This window comes from Daphnia carinata, chromosome 10, assembly GCF_022539665.2.
Source record: "Daphnia carinata strain CSIRO-1 chromosome 10, CSIRO_AGI_Dcar_HiC_V3, whole genome shotgun sequence".
Taxonomy (NCBI): Eukaryota; Metazoa; Arthropoda; class Branchiopoda; order Diplostraca; family Daphniidae; genus Daphnia; species Daphnia carinata.
This window is the reverse complement of record NC_081340.1, coordinates 2,380,187-2,393,372: the sequence shown is the minus strand read 5'-3', so window position 1 is coordinate 2,393,372 and position 13,186 is coordinate 2,380,187. Positions and strand designations below refer to the sequence as shown.

The window sequence follows — 13,186 nt, the reverse complement described above, 5'->3', positions numbered from 1 at the left end:
TGTACAAGACGATGTAGGCACAAGTGGATTTTGCGAAAGACTTTGAGATTCCTAACGAGAAAAATCGATACCCTGGAAGTGATCTGGTAGCGTAGTCTTTCCATTTTAAAATGAATTTTGAAACAGGATGAAATTTATTGTCTAATGTTTTCTTTCAACCAGGTGGCAAGACAGCTGCACCATTTCCAACATTTGACACTTCTTGAGACCAACTCGGCCTTTGGCTGGAAAAAAAAAATTCGAACGAAATGCATCTGTCGCGGCTGATGTAATATTGCCTGACCTCCATTTAGGTAACTAGCCTATATCCAATGTTTTAATACCCTACCCTGCAACCTCATCTGTCTATGAGATATGCGACGGTGACACACAAGTTATACATCCCATATTTGTTTTTTCAGATACGGACAACTTACGTGCCTATAGCATGAGACGGATATCAACGTTATCTTTGGTGAGACGCGTCCCACCCGGTTTGTTAGTGCGGCATGTATTAATCTAAATTTCTAGATTCAGTATGTCGTGTCGTTTCTTTTCTGTTGAATTTCTAAACAAAATGTTAACGTTTTAATGAATTAGTATTCACAACCAATTTTCAAAAATGAAGATACAGTACGACGAAGATCAGATTTTAGGGCGAGGTGACTACTCGATCGTCTTCCGTGGCACTTTCAATCGCCAACCTGTCGCTGTGAAGAGGATCCAGCTGATTGACGCTAGCAACAACGAAGAGCTAGCCCTATCATTGGTTAATCTGCATCATCCCAACGTCGTCAAACTTTTACATTCAGAGAGCGATGCGTATTTTCGCTATTACGCCCTGGAACTGTGTGCCGGCTCGCTGGATCAGCTCTTCTTCAACGATCAGGATCCGAAAAAATACCGTGGTCCTATGCCAGCTTACGATCTCATCGTTTTGCATCAACTCGCTGCTGGTCTTCTGTACATCCATTCAAACGGTTTGGTTCACGGCGACGTCCGTCCGGAGAACGTCCTCATCTCGACGGGTACGGCCGGTAGTCGACAACGAGTTCTCATAAAATGGGCCGATTTCGGACTGTTTCGGGAGAGGGAAGACAGATGGATAAGATCCATCTGGTTGGCACCGGAACTGATTGATCAGTCGGAAAAAGGAAACCATCGAAACGGCCAGCTGAAGAGACGAGTAGACACGGCCGAAAGTGACATGTTCTCCCAGGGCTGCGTCTTCTTTTACTTCCTAATGGGCGGACTCCATCCATTCGGTGCTCCGTGGGAAGTGACGTCCAACGTTGTCAAGAATAGGGCTGTGAATTTCACGAGTAAATACCTAATTTCCTATCGAATTCGAATCATTTTATTGCACTTTTAAACGTTAAGGATTATTGCCCGGTCATTTTGCTCGTGGAGTAATTCAAAAGATGCTTGAACACGAGCCGGAAGATCGCGTTACGTCAGCTGAGGTCGTCCAGCAATTTGGTGCCATCATGAAACCTCAAGAGGTGATGAATAATGATTTTGATGACGAACAGGTTACTTACAATTTATACCCACGACTTTCAAATATTGAAGCATATCCACTAAAATAGATTTGTTTGTTAAAATTCATTAAAACCAGTATCAACAAAGAGGAGTGGAACTGCTGGAATTGTGTGCCAATCCAGATCCGGATGTGGAATCCATCTGCGAGTTGATTGACGAAGGAGTCGAGTTGAATTGTACCGGAGAGGAAGGCATGACGCCATTGCTCTTACTCTGTCGTTGGAACCAAACTCCTCGATTGCACGTTTGTCTGAAGTTATTGCTCGTTGAGCGTGAAATTCATTACACTCCCGTCGACATCAATTGCCGCGATATCAACGGCTGGAACGCGTTGTTGTACCTCTCACGTCACTATCCGAGCGAAGACCTGCTGCACATTATCCACCTGCTAATCGATCACGGCATCCAAGTCGATTGCAAAAATGAAGACGGAGAAAATGCCCTGCTCTTCCTGTGCCAATATTATTCCAACGATAATTTAATCGACATCATTCAACTGTTGATTCAACAAGGAATCGACGTCGATTGTTGCGACCACAACGGCTGGAACGCTCTGCTTTACCTGTGCCTTCATTATTCCAATCACAACCTGATCGACATAATCGAACTGCTCGTTCATCACGGCATCAACGTGAATTGCACGAACAATTACGGCAACAACGCTCTTCGTTATTTGTGCCAGTATTATTCCAAAGATAATCTGCTTAGCATCATCCAGCTGTTGATACGCAATAGCATCGACATCAACAGTCGGAATAATTACGGTAACGATGCTCTCCGATACCTGTGCCAATATTACGCCAAAGACGATCTCGTGTCCATCGTGCAATTGCTCATTGAAAACGGGATCAATCTGACGCTGATGAATCACGAAGGATGGAACGCCTTGTTGACTGTTTGTCAATTTTATACGAACGATAACCTGGCCGACATTGTCCAGCTGTTGATTCAAAACGGAGTCAACGTCAACGGTAAAAACAAAGACGGCTGGAATGCGTTGATGTTAGTGTGTCGCTACTACACCAACGAACATTTGATTGACGTCATTCAAATTCTCATCGAGAGTGGAATCGAATTGAACAGCCGGACGCCGAACGGATCCAACGCTTTACTGATCTTGTGTGCCAATTACTCGAAAGATAATCTAATTGCCATCGTTAAATTATTGACGCGTAATGGAATCGATGCCCGTTGCAAAGACAGCGACGGTGGCAACGCTGTTCGTTACGTACGCCGGTGGTATAAAGGTGCCAACGTGTTAGAAATTACGCAACATTTGATTACGAACGGCTGCGGTGGCGACAGTTGAATTGATTTCATGGTCTGCCCAGATGGCGACATCATCTACTTTTGGCCAATCAACTTAAGATGTATGGTTATTTCTTAGAAAGAATTTTAATTTATAATAACCAGTTGGTAGAAAATACTTTGGATTGGAAACAATTGAATCAGTTGGAATAGATGCATCTTCGACAGTGTCTTCTCTTATATCATCTGAGCCTTTATTCCACTTAACCAGGTATTTATGTACATATTTGCGGATAAATCTGGTTCAAACAGGAATGGAAATAGTTATTTTAACAGCATGTGTCGGATACATCATTTCATGCCTCAAATCACGTTTACACGCGGCGCTCTCCGCGTTGACATTTCTTCTTGCGAACATTTATTTTTGTTTCTTATCAAAATTGAATCACTCATGTTACCTAAATGTAAATCGGCAGATACTGGCCTGATTTTGGTTACTGCATGCAAAATTACTTTGGCAGATTCTGACCAAATGTCTGCGTCGCATCCAAAATCATCGGACATCATTTTGATTAGCCTGAATAAAAATGCGTTATGCATAGTTAAATAAGAAGTTGCGACATGCTTTTGTTGAATGGAAAAAAAAGGACTAAAAGAAAACATGTATCAAGAGCAGGAAGGAAATGTGCCAGTTAACGCCTTGGCTCGGAGCAAGGTCGTAAACAAATTCTCGACGCAACGCACGTTTCGGGAAATATTTTAGGGCGTGGTCAAGGCATCTACAAGGAATAGCTAACACCGCTTATTGACTTTGTTGATGGCCTTGATAAGACCAAAAGAATTGTAGAAAATGGGTGAGCATAAAAGGGTTAGATCTCAGTCGGTTAATAGCATCCTCCACGAGCTCAGTCTTCTCACGAGAACTACAATGAAAGCTACGGTAAATACATTCAATAAAATTATGTATTTTTTAAATCAATAGCTAAACATTTCCTTGGATAACCATTATGTTTCCATTTTTCATCAAGCAGATTGCTTGCCTTTTGGTGTTGGCTGTTGCCGCACAAGCTCAATACTTTGGCACCTACGGATACGGACTTGGTGGATATGCTGGACTTCCTGGATATTACGGAGGATACTACCCCTACACCGGAGTTCGCACTGCTGCCGTCCCTGCTTCCTACCCCGTTGCTTATGGCTACCCCGCTATATCCGCCACTCAGTATCACGCCCAGGATGAGTTGGGTCAGGCCCGTTTTGGTTACGCTCACCCCGGACAGGCCGCCACCAACTATCGTGATGCTTTCGGCAACCAAATCGGCAGCTACGCTTACTTCAATCCCGAGGGCAAGGAAGTCCGTGTTTCTTACACCGCTGACTCTCGTGGCTTCCGTGTCTTGTCCAACGACCTTCCCGTCGCCCCAGTTGCCAATTTGGTAGCTCCCGTTCAGGTCCAGGACACTCCCGAGGTAGCCAAAGCCAAGGCTGAACACGCTGTGGCCGTTGCAGCTGCTAAGGCTGCTGCTCCCGCCGCCCCAGCTACGGACGCCCGCGTGAAACGGCAAAGCGGAGCAGCTCACCCATTCCCTGCCCATGTTGGTGTTGGTCAGATTGGTGGAGCTCATCCCGGCCCTGCCCATGTCGGTGCTGGACAGATCGGCGGAGCTCATCCCGGCGCTGCCCATGTTGGAGCCAATCAACGTGGTGGAGCCCATCCCTGCCCTGCTTTCGTCGCTTGTTAAGAAATGAATATATCCGGGTCGTTTCGTTCAAATTTTGATTATTTTTTTATTCCTTGTTTTTCAATTGATGATTAAACTGTTCGTCGAACTACAGTTGCTTTTTTACTTGTTACCCAGGGTTTACATGTCCTTTTAGGCATGAAATATATCGCTATCATAAAAGGCCATTTTACGAAACGTTTCTTCAGTGAAAATTTGCATTCACATTGTGTTAGAACACAAGTGAAAACGGTAAGAAACACACTCAAGCTCTCCACTTTATAAGAAGGTATGCAGCCAAATCAGGGTTTTATTCAGAAAAAAAGAAAACCACAGAAAACGAGTTCTGACTTCGTTGGTTAGAATAATGGCTAATACGAACATATCGTCTCCCAAAACAAAAAATTATTGTGGTAAATCTAGGAATGCTGAAGCTGCTTACCAGATGACGTAAGTTCACTGCCCTCCAAGAGGATTTGCTTTATTAATATCCGAAGATAACTAAAATTAACGTTCCAGAAGAAATTCATTGATAAACTTGTACTGCTGCTGGATATCAACGAATAGTTATAGGTACTAGACTTAGAAATTTTAAAACCAAAATCCCTTTTTTAGTGTTTTCTTGAATCTTTTTTTGGTGAAATTTCCGATGTTTATTTGAGAAATGAATTGTGGAAAACAATGAGTATGGTTGGCTGCGTTTCCTAATCACTTGGCTAGTTACGAACAGTTAAATCCGTTTTGCTAAGCGACCATGCAAAACCATGCGAGATGTTTCAATATTTGGTGAACAAACCAAATTGGATTTTAATCTCATTTGATCCTCAGTCTTATCGTGAAATGACGTGTATCCCACATCTTATCATAATGTATACAATAGCAACGTAAGCAAATGAACTTGTAATCTCTTTCTTCTAGAACACACCCCTCCCAAAAAAAAAACGGAAGAGGAAGAAGGCTTCCTTTCTAACCGACGAGTAAAACCAAATCAACCATAAAGCAATGAATGCAGGGGAAATTCTGTTTGGAAAATTCCACCCGGAAATACAAAATAACATAAGAAAAATAAAAAGAATACACCAGAAGTTTTAAAACATCCGGAAAAACAAAAAATCTATATAAAGCGGCGTTTAAATTCATAAGGTGAACTATTCCACCGTTGTACCACCATTCCACCATGTTGCCTGTACCAGTGCTTCTTTTCCTCTGTCATTTCATTATCATTAGCATGGCTGCCATTGGCACGGATGGTAGTGGAATTCAGCAGCATCGCTGGAATGGACTTATTGCACCATCGTACCGTGTTCCATCGCCTTTTAACCGTAATATAACTTTATCCCAGTTGGATTTTCTATTACGACACATATCTGGAAATTCAACAAGATCGAAGAATGGTACACCAGGTAAGTACCACCAATACGTTAGTGTTAACCATTTACAGGAGGATTTTCAATTTCAAAATGAAACTGGAATTTTGAGGACAGGAAATTCTTTTTCTGGCCGTTCCATGATAGATGACCAATGGCGTTTTTATCCAATTTCTCCACCACCGGTTGATGTGCGTCGTTTTGACGATGGAAATGTGAAAAAAGGTTTGCCTAAATCTCGGAGCAATCCTAGGATTAATCCTCGATTTGTCAGATTTAAAATTGTTGACATCGAAAGCCTCACACGTTTGAAGCACTCACAAACAAGTACGTCACTAATTTATAATTTAAATTTTTAGATAATGAGGGATCAAGTAGGCGGTAATAACCAAGTTTTTTATAGCATTTCAGCTGCAGCTCCAAAATCATTGTGTATTTATTTTTCTTAAATGATTCGTTTGTAGATAAACATTCATTTAACAATACGTACGATCTATTTGGAAATGCATCTGATATTGACCAGACTAGTAGGACGGGTCCGTATTGGTTCGGTATCCGAAAGTTAATTGGATCCAAATTAGGAATAGGAAGGATATTTGGATACACGAGTTACCCCACTTACGTCGCAGGGCCGCCAGGTAATACAACTTCCATTTAACTTTGATTAATGAATTATTTTTCGTTTCCTTTTTGTTTTGAATTCAATTTGATGAAACGTGGAACATTTTTAGGTCCACCTGGGCTGCCTGGACCCCCTGGTCCAACAGGAGTAGGAATACCTGGTATACCTGGTGTGCCAGGGGTGCCTGGTGCGGCAGGGGCAGCAGGTGCGGCCGGAGCTCCTGGACCCACGGGTGCAACTGGCCCGGCTGGTACATCAGGAGCAGCCGGTCCTACTGGAGCAAATGGGCCACCAGGAGCTCCTGGTCCAACAGGTGCAACTGGTCCGGCTGGTACTTCTGGTGCTGCTGGTCCTCCTGGTCCATCTGGCTCAGTGGGTGCAGCAGGAGCAACAGGCCCAACTGGTCCAACGGGCCCAACAGGTCCTTCTGGTTCTAGTGGTCCTCCCGGTTCATCCGGAGCCATTGGTGCCCCAGGAGCGCCCGGTGCAGCCGGTGCATCTGGCCCTCCCGGTGCCACGGGTCCAGCAGGTTCATCTGGTGCTACAGGCCCAACCGGACCATCAGGTTCAGCTGGCCCAACCGGCCCACCTGGTCAAGTTGGTGCAGCTGGAGCACCAGGAGCGGCCGGAGCAGCCGGTGCAACGGGTTCTCCTGGACCTCCAGGCCCTACAGGCGCTGCTGGAGCAGCCGGAGCAGCTGGAGCAGCAGGCGCAGGTGGTGCGGCTGGTGCAACAGGTCCGCCCGGTCCTCCTGGACCAGCAGGAGCACCAGGACCACCTGGAGTATTCGCCGATTTCGTCGCAGATTCTCTGCATAAAATTTCGGTATTTAATACTTCACGAATCGCTTGTGTCTGATTTGTGATGCAATTGTATTCGATTTCATGGTAGCACGGGCAAAAGAAGAAAGTTGCAGATAAACCAGGCCATCTGGAACAAAAGACGGTTGAATCGGTGCAATCGTACGTTAATGTACAGCCAGAATCACAAACGATAGGGCAACAAGAGAAGACAATAGAACATTTCGCTGGAGAACAGTCAGCGGATGACGGACATTTAGAACTGGAGCACCAGGTGGAAGCAGTGATTTCCGTGCGACCGGATGAAAAAACAGAATCGTTTCAGTGGATACTGGAACACGACAAGAATCCAATTAAGCTGGTCATTTCACTGCACAAAGACAAGCCAATTGAGGCTCAGCATTCAGAGGATACAACTCAACAATTTGGGTTGAGGCAATCCGGAGAACATCCAAGTTCGGTCAAATTAGAAGATGTGAAGCAAAATGCAATGCCGGTCGAATTGAAACGGCCAAATTTGGAGAAGTCAGGTGGGTTAACAACTCAAAGACCCGTCCAGTCCGGCCAAAAGACAGAGGAAATAGGAAATATAAAGCAGAAACCGATAGAGTTGATGCAGCTGAGAGAAAAAGTGCAATCGTACGATATCCTCCAGCCGGAGCATATATTGGAATTGATTGAATGGATGCAGCGACAGCATGGTTCAGAACCAGATGAACCGATCGAAAAGGTCAGGGCCGTCGGACCTCCATTGATGGATTCCGTACAGACGAGAGAAAAAGAGGAAACATCAGAACGGGTGAGGCACAAAGAGAACTCAAATGGACCTGGAACGTTGGGGCAAAAGGCGGAGCCAGCTGAGCCGATAGGGACCGAACAACCAAGTTTGATACCTGTTCAATTACCGCAAGGTGAACAAGACAAATCAGAGGCCGTACAGCCGAATCAAACGTTAGCGGGAATCGAACAGAACCAGCAGAAGTTTGTTGCGATTCTTAATCCAGTAAAGCCTGAAGTGTTAGATGAATCATCAGTGCCGTTAGTGCAAATTATGGAACAATTAGGATCATTTGCAGAAGATGGAAATGTCAATGGAATTCAACCGATGTTGGTGCAAGTGGAGAATCCCGATGAATCAAAGAAACCAGGACAACAAGAAGAGTTGGGAAATAGGGTCGAATCATTTGAATCGATTCAAGTGGATCAAAAAGTTAAACAAATTGAAAATGTCCAACAGCCGGACGAGAACAAGTTGCCTATTGAATCGACATGGCAGAAAAATGTCGAATTTGAAACGCTACAGCCAGAAACTAGTACGGAATTCACAGGAGCGTTCCTTCTAGATCAAAGGCTACAACCAGTTGAACCAACACAATCAGAGAAAGAGGTCGTTAACCTTGAAGAAAAGCTGCTTGATGAAAAATCGATGCAAGTTGAACAGGAACATCGAGTGACACCACATCAATCGTCGTACAAGGAACCATTCGAGACTCTCCATCAGGATCCAGAAAAACAGCATATAGAATGGCAACTGATGAAAGAACAACCGCCTAAATCCTTGTCCCCTGATGAAAATGCAAAAGAGTTTGAATCGATGGGAAAAAAGCCAATAGAGTCACAGGAGTCAACTGACCGGACTAACTCTGAATGGATGCAATCAGAGAAAAATGGCGAACAAACTGCACCTCCAGTGTCAAAGGAAAATGAATGGATCTTTCCCACAGATATGACTCACGAAGAGACTCCAGTTGTACAAGAAGATGAGCAGCTGCCGGTCATTGTCCAGTGGGATCTCAAAGAGATGGTACTCGAGCCAACTCCATTGGTTCGAGACGAGGAGCTAATTGACCAGACAAAACAGCAGACAAAAGAGAAAATAACTGAAAGTTTAAATCAACCGCAGAACAAAGAACCAGTTGAACTGATTCGTTCAACAGTGGAAACACCTGAATTCCACCAGTCCAGCCATAACGGCACATTAGTCGTCCCAGCACTCGTTCAAAACGAAAACCTATCCGAATCGATCCAGACGGAGAAAATCGAGTTGCTAAAACCGGAGCATTTTGAAATTTCAGAAATCAAAAACACGTCAACACAGTTGGTAGAGTCAGAGAGAAAACCTTTAGGATGGCTGGAAGCAGAGCTGATGAAGACACCCGTTGAAACTGTGCATCCAACGGAGCGAGACGAAACAAAAGCTGTGCCCATTGAGTTGATGCAATTAGAAGAAAAGGTGAATCAGTCGAATACGTCTGTACGCGGATACAAGAAGAAACCAAGCGCATCAGTCAAGCAGGTAAAAAAGGTGGGTGGAAATCTTTTCTTGAAATTTAGCGAGGATATGAACTTGTCACGATCAATTAAAATTCGCACGAACAATCCTTCAGTTGATCTTGAATGGATGTAACGTTATTATCTTTAAAAACCTTAGGATGACGGACTTCAAACTGAGCACGTCCCCGTTAATAGTGATCTTTTGATAGAGGGAACCGGGCAAATGGGACACGAACTCGATGAAGAGATTACATGGATAATGCAAATTTTGTCAGGTAAAGAGTTAACCAATTTCGCAAGTATTATTCTCTGTTTTCTTATTACAAACATTTCCGATTAGACGATGACTCGCATGAAACGCAACAGAAGACGGCCTACATGTCAGAACCTGCCAGTGTAACCACTCAATCCGCAATCCATCCAGAGATTCATGAGGCATCAACTAGTGACTCTAAGGACGGATTAGAAGAATCGCCTGATATACTGCGTCAATTTTATTCGTCCTATATTCGTAAGCTTGTCATTTTTAAGAACGTTAAGGGACAGAATCAATTCTGAAGCCCAGTCATGTATGATACGTACATTCGTTTGTATTTCCTGTACATAGGTCCAATCCGGAAGAGTGAATCGGCCGTCACAGACGTTCGATGATGCCACAAAAATGTGTGTAAACTTGGTGACAAACGTGTGGAATCAAACTGAGGATTCTACAGATATTATCTTTTCTTAATGCTCAGTGTACAAATGTGTCTGCATAATATAAATGACCTTAATAGAAATTCCGAATGATTTATGTCTACCAGATGTGCAAAATAGATGACAACGCGGCCAGAAATTACACACAGCGCTAAAATGCAAAATTATATCGCAGTCTTTGTCAACTTCAGCCTTTAATGTATTTGTACTTTGAAGTATATATTCTGCCTTGTCACCATTCTCGGTGCTCTAGTCGTGTCGTTCTTGCAACGTCGCGGATCTTTTCTAAATTACATAATAATCAACTGGCCGAAAAAAATGAAAACAAAGAGCTTCGTTTTCCATCAGGCTGTTACGACTGTGCTTATATAATGAACGCCACCTGGACCACCTGGAACAGGATAGGTCCCGCGCGCAACACATGGTCATCCTCTTTTAGTTCACAGCAGGCGATTGAGGTACACTGGGTACAATACTTTTCTTAATGAAAAGTCTCCTAGTGCTCGTTCAGTTGCGCTATTCTTTGTAATAAAAAAAAAAGCGCTCTTAAGTGGTTTGTATAGTGTTCCATCGTATCCGGACGCTAGACCACAATAAGGCATGTGACATAACCGGCATTCGTGTGTATAGATGTAATAGAAGTAATCAAATTTACCGTTTACCGGCAATGGATGATGTAGCTGGATATATATACATATACGGGAGCTATAAACTTGCTGCTTTATTAAAATGAGCAATTCAATCGAGTTTTTTTTTTTTGTGCTGTTGTTCATAAACTAAGAAAACAAAAATGTATTTTTATAAATATGTCGTGTATCGCCCAAAAATAATTCAAAGAGAATGCTTGAGGGCTTTTGCCGTAACATAGCTTTATAAAGCACATACTGAATATATTTTTATGGAATTTTTCCAAGTAGCGTGACATTATACCACCACGAATCCAAATCGAAATCCATTGAAGACATTTACGTATTGATTTATTATGTTATCAACGATGGTCAGAAGCCACATCATACACGTTTGTATTGAAATAGTGATGTTTCAATTTGTTTTAATGGTTATCAATTGTTGAGCGAGGCAAGAGGAGGCAACGATGAATGTGGGAGGTAATAAATATATAATAAACAAAAATTTATATGGAGAGCAGTTAAACTGTTATCCAATCGCAGCACAGCTGATCGGCGTTGGCACTGCTGGCAAGAGATTTGATAATCAACGTGTTGTCCGCTGTGGTGTAGGGTGTATTTATAATAGGCGGATTAGCAATGATACTCGTACCGGATTGATCCAATATCTACAAGGTGAATGAACAAAAATTATCAATACAAAAACAGATCAAATGGTACTAAATCAGAAAGAAAATGAAATAAAATTTACGGTGACGTAAGTGCCAGTAGATACGTTGATGGAAGTGCAGGTAATTTGAATTCGGCTGCCCGGAGCAACGGTGATGGAGAGACATTGTTCCACCTGATTGCCTGGAGTTCGAATCGTTTTGTACGATCCAGTTGATGTTCGATGTAGTCGCGCACGTCACTACACACAACCAAGAAAAGAAAGAGGGAGCAGTCAAATGTAGGGCAACGATTTTGATTAAAGATGATTGTTAATTACTTGGCATCATTGTTGTGGTCGTTGTTGTCGTCGTTGTCGTCGTCGTCGTTGGGGTAGTCGTCGACGTTGTTGAAGTGGTCGATGTGGTTGTTGTCGGCGTTGTAGTCGTGGACGTCGTTGATGTTGTCGACGTTGTGGTCGTGTCTTCAGAGACCACCAACGAAGAAAAGGAAATCAAACCTAATTTACCGAAAGCGAAGCCGATCGACCCTAAAATGATGCTGGCTTTCTTCTTCTTTGACAAGTTGTCCCATACCTTCTTTTTCTTCTTCTTGACTAACCAATAAACAATGATGAGTCGTATGTACAGGCAATATAAAAATGTGTTATGAACAAAAACTGGGATTTTGAAAAGATAGGACACCTTCGTTGCAGTTGGGTTTCTCGTCGTAATAATGCGGATCAACGTCGTTATGGTAATCAGCATCCGTTCCGTAATCGTCATTAGCTACTGGATTCTTAATCACTTGCAAATTAGTGTACGAACTCCCGTAGCGGCTTGATTTCTCGTTCAATTGTTTCGACTTGTCGTTCGAATCTTGCCGAAATTTGTTGACAATGTGATCGAGGTAAACGACCTGAGGACGAGGATCTCTGTAGTAATACTCATCCGGTTTGTTGGTAACGTCGTGCGTCAATTCTACGCGATTCGGGCGTCGTTTTTTAGTCATCCGCAAGGAAGAGACGAGTAGACAGGGAAGTAAAACCTGCTTGGCAAATTCATTTTTCAACTTTAACATAATTATGATTGGGATTAACGTGTGAAAAGGAATAAATACAATTATACCAAACAAATGGAGAATACAACGAGACGTTTTGAATTGGAATGGCTGTTCCACATTTTGCTGACCTATAGCGATTAGACCACAGCACGTTAATTTGGCACTTCTGTGTATTGACAACTGGAGTTACGAAACATTGGAAACCTTAAAAAAAAAAAGGGGGAAAACTAAGCGTGGACGTCCTTCAGCTGTTGCTTGTTCACTGATACGAGCCACGGACGAGACTGATTCAAGATCTCACTGTCCCGCACGATTTCAACGAACAATGCTTGTTCATTGGTGAACGAACTTTCGGTGGGCTGGAACTTACGAGCTGTCGTTATTAAATAAATCATCATTTCAAAGTCTAACATGAACAAGAACAAAAACAAAAGTATATCGTTTGTATCTTTAGAGTTTCATTTTTGTTTTCAGTTCAAATAACGCAGGCTGAACATTTCCAGCCATGTTCAAGCAGAAGCCGTTGGCGCCGGATTATTTCACGCAAATACTCGCAAATCTTGTGTAGTTTATACTTTCGTATATATTTTGTTATTTTTAG

The 13,186-nt window shown here is 43.0% G+C and overlaps 4 protein-coding genes across 5 annotated transcripts in view; 3 read left to right on the top strand and 1 right to left on the bottom strand.

Annotated features, from left to right (window-relative positions):
• The window catches only part of LOC130701608 (uncharacterized), a 52,438-nt gene extending 49,056 nt beyond the window's left edge, over nt 1-3,382 (top strand). The window contains exons 2-4 of the mRNA XM_057523565.2: nt 580-1,301; nt 1,360-1,511; nt 1,598-3,382. Coding sequence (XP_057379548.1) covers nt 602-1,301; nt 1,360-1,511; nt 1,598-2,830 — 2,085 coding nt within the window. The 5' untranslated portion in view covers nt 580-601 and the 3' untranslated portion in view covers nt 2,831-3,382. The remainder of the gene's footprint in view (nt 1-579; nt 1,302-1,359; nt 1,512-1,597) is intronic.
• A 190-nt stretch (nt 3,383-3,572) lies between these two features.
• Nucleotides 3,573-4,604, top strand: LOC130701588 (adult-specific rigid cuticular protein 15.5-like). 2 transcript variants are annotated; one of them, XM_057523548.2, is made up of 2 exons: nt 3,573-3,709; nt 3,801-4,604. In XM_057523548.2, the coding sequence occupies exons 1-2, from the start codon at nt 3,620-3,622 to the stop codon at nt 4,509-4,511; spliced, it is 801 nt and encodes a 266-aa protein (XP_057379531.1). In that variant the 5' UTR covers nt 3,573-3,619; the 3' UTR covers nt 4,512-4,604. The 2 variants fall into 2 exon arrangements, with proteins under 2 accessions (XP_057379531.1, XP_057379526.1); XM_057523543.2 differs by having other exon boundaries at nt 3,604-3,709; nt 3,798-4,604.
• A 1,114-nt stretch (nt 4,605-5,718) lies between these two features.
• LOC130702028 (uncharacterized) lies at nt 5,719-10,364 on the top strand. The gene is made up of 9 exons (XM_057523700.1): nt 5,719-5,893; nt 5,975-6,163; nt 6,217-6,231; nt 6,322-6,495; nt 6,589-7,304; nt 7,371-9,584; nt 9,711-9,828; nt 9,894-10,064; nt 10,161-10,364. Exons 1-9 carry the CDS (start codon nt 5,719-5,721, stop codon nt 10,202-10,204), a joined length of 3,816 nt encoding a protein of 1,271 aa, XP_057379683.1. The 3' UTR covers nt 10,205-10,364.
• Nucleotides 10,365-11,396: 1,032 nt separating this feature from the next.
• LOC130702039 (myotubularin-related protein DDB_G0290005-like) lies at nt 11,397-12,704 on the bottom strand. Its single transcript, XM_057523710.1, is given in 6 exon segments — nt 11,397-11,543; nt 11,627-11,762; nt 11,764-11,785; nt 11,864-12,139; nt 12,228-12,570; nt 12,651-12,704. Coding segments are annotated over 6 exon segments (978 nt in total).
• Between the last annotated feature and the right edge of the window lie 482 nt (nt 12,705-13,186).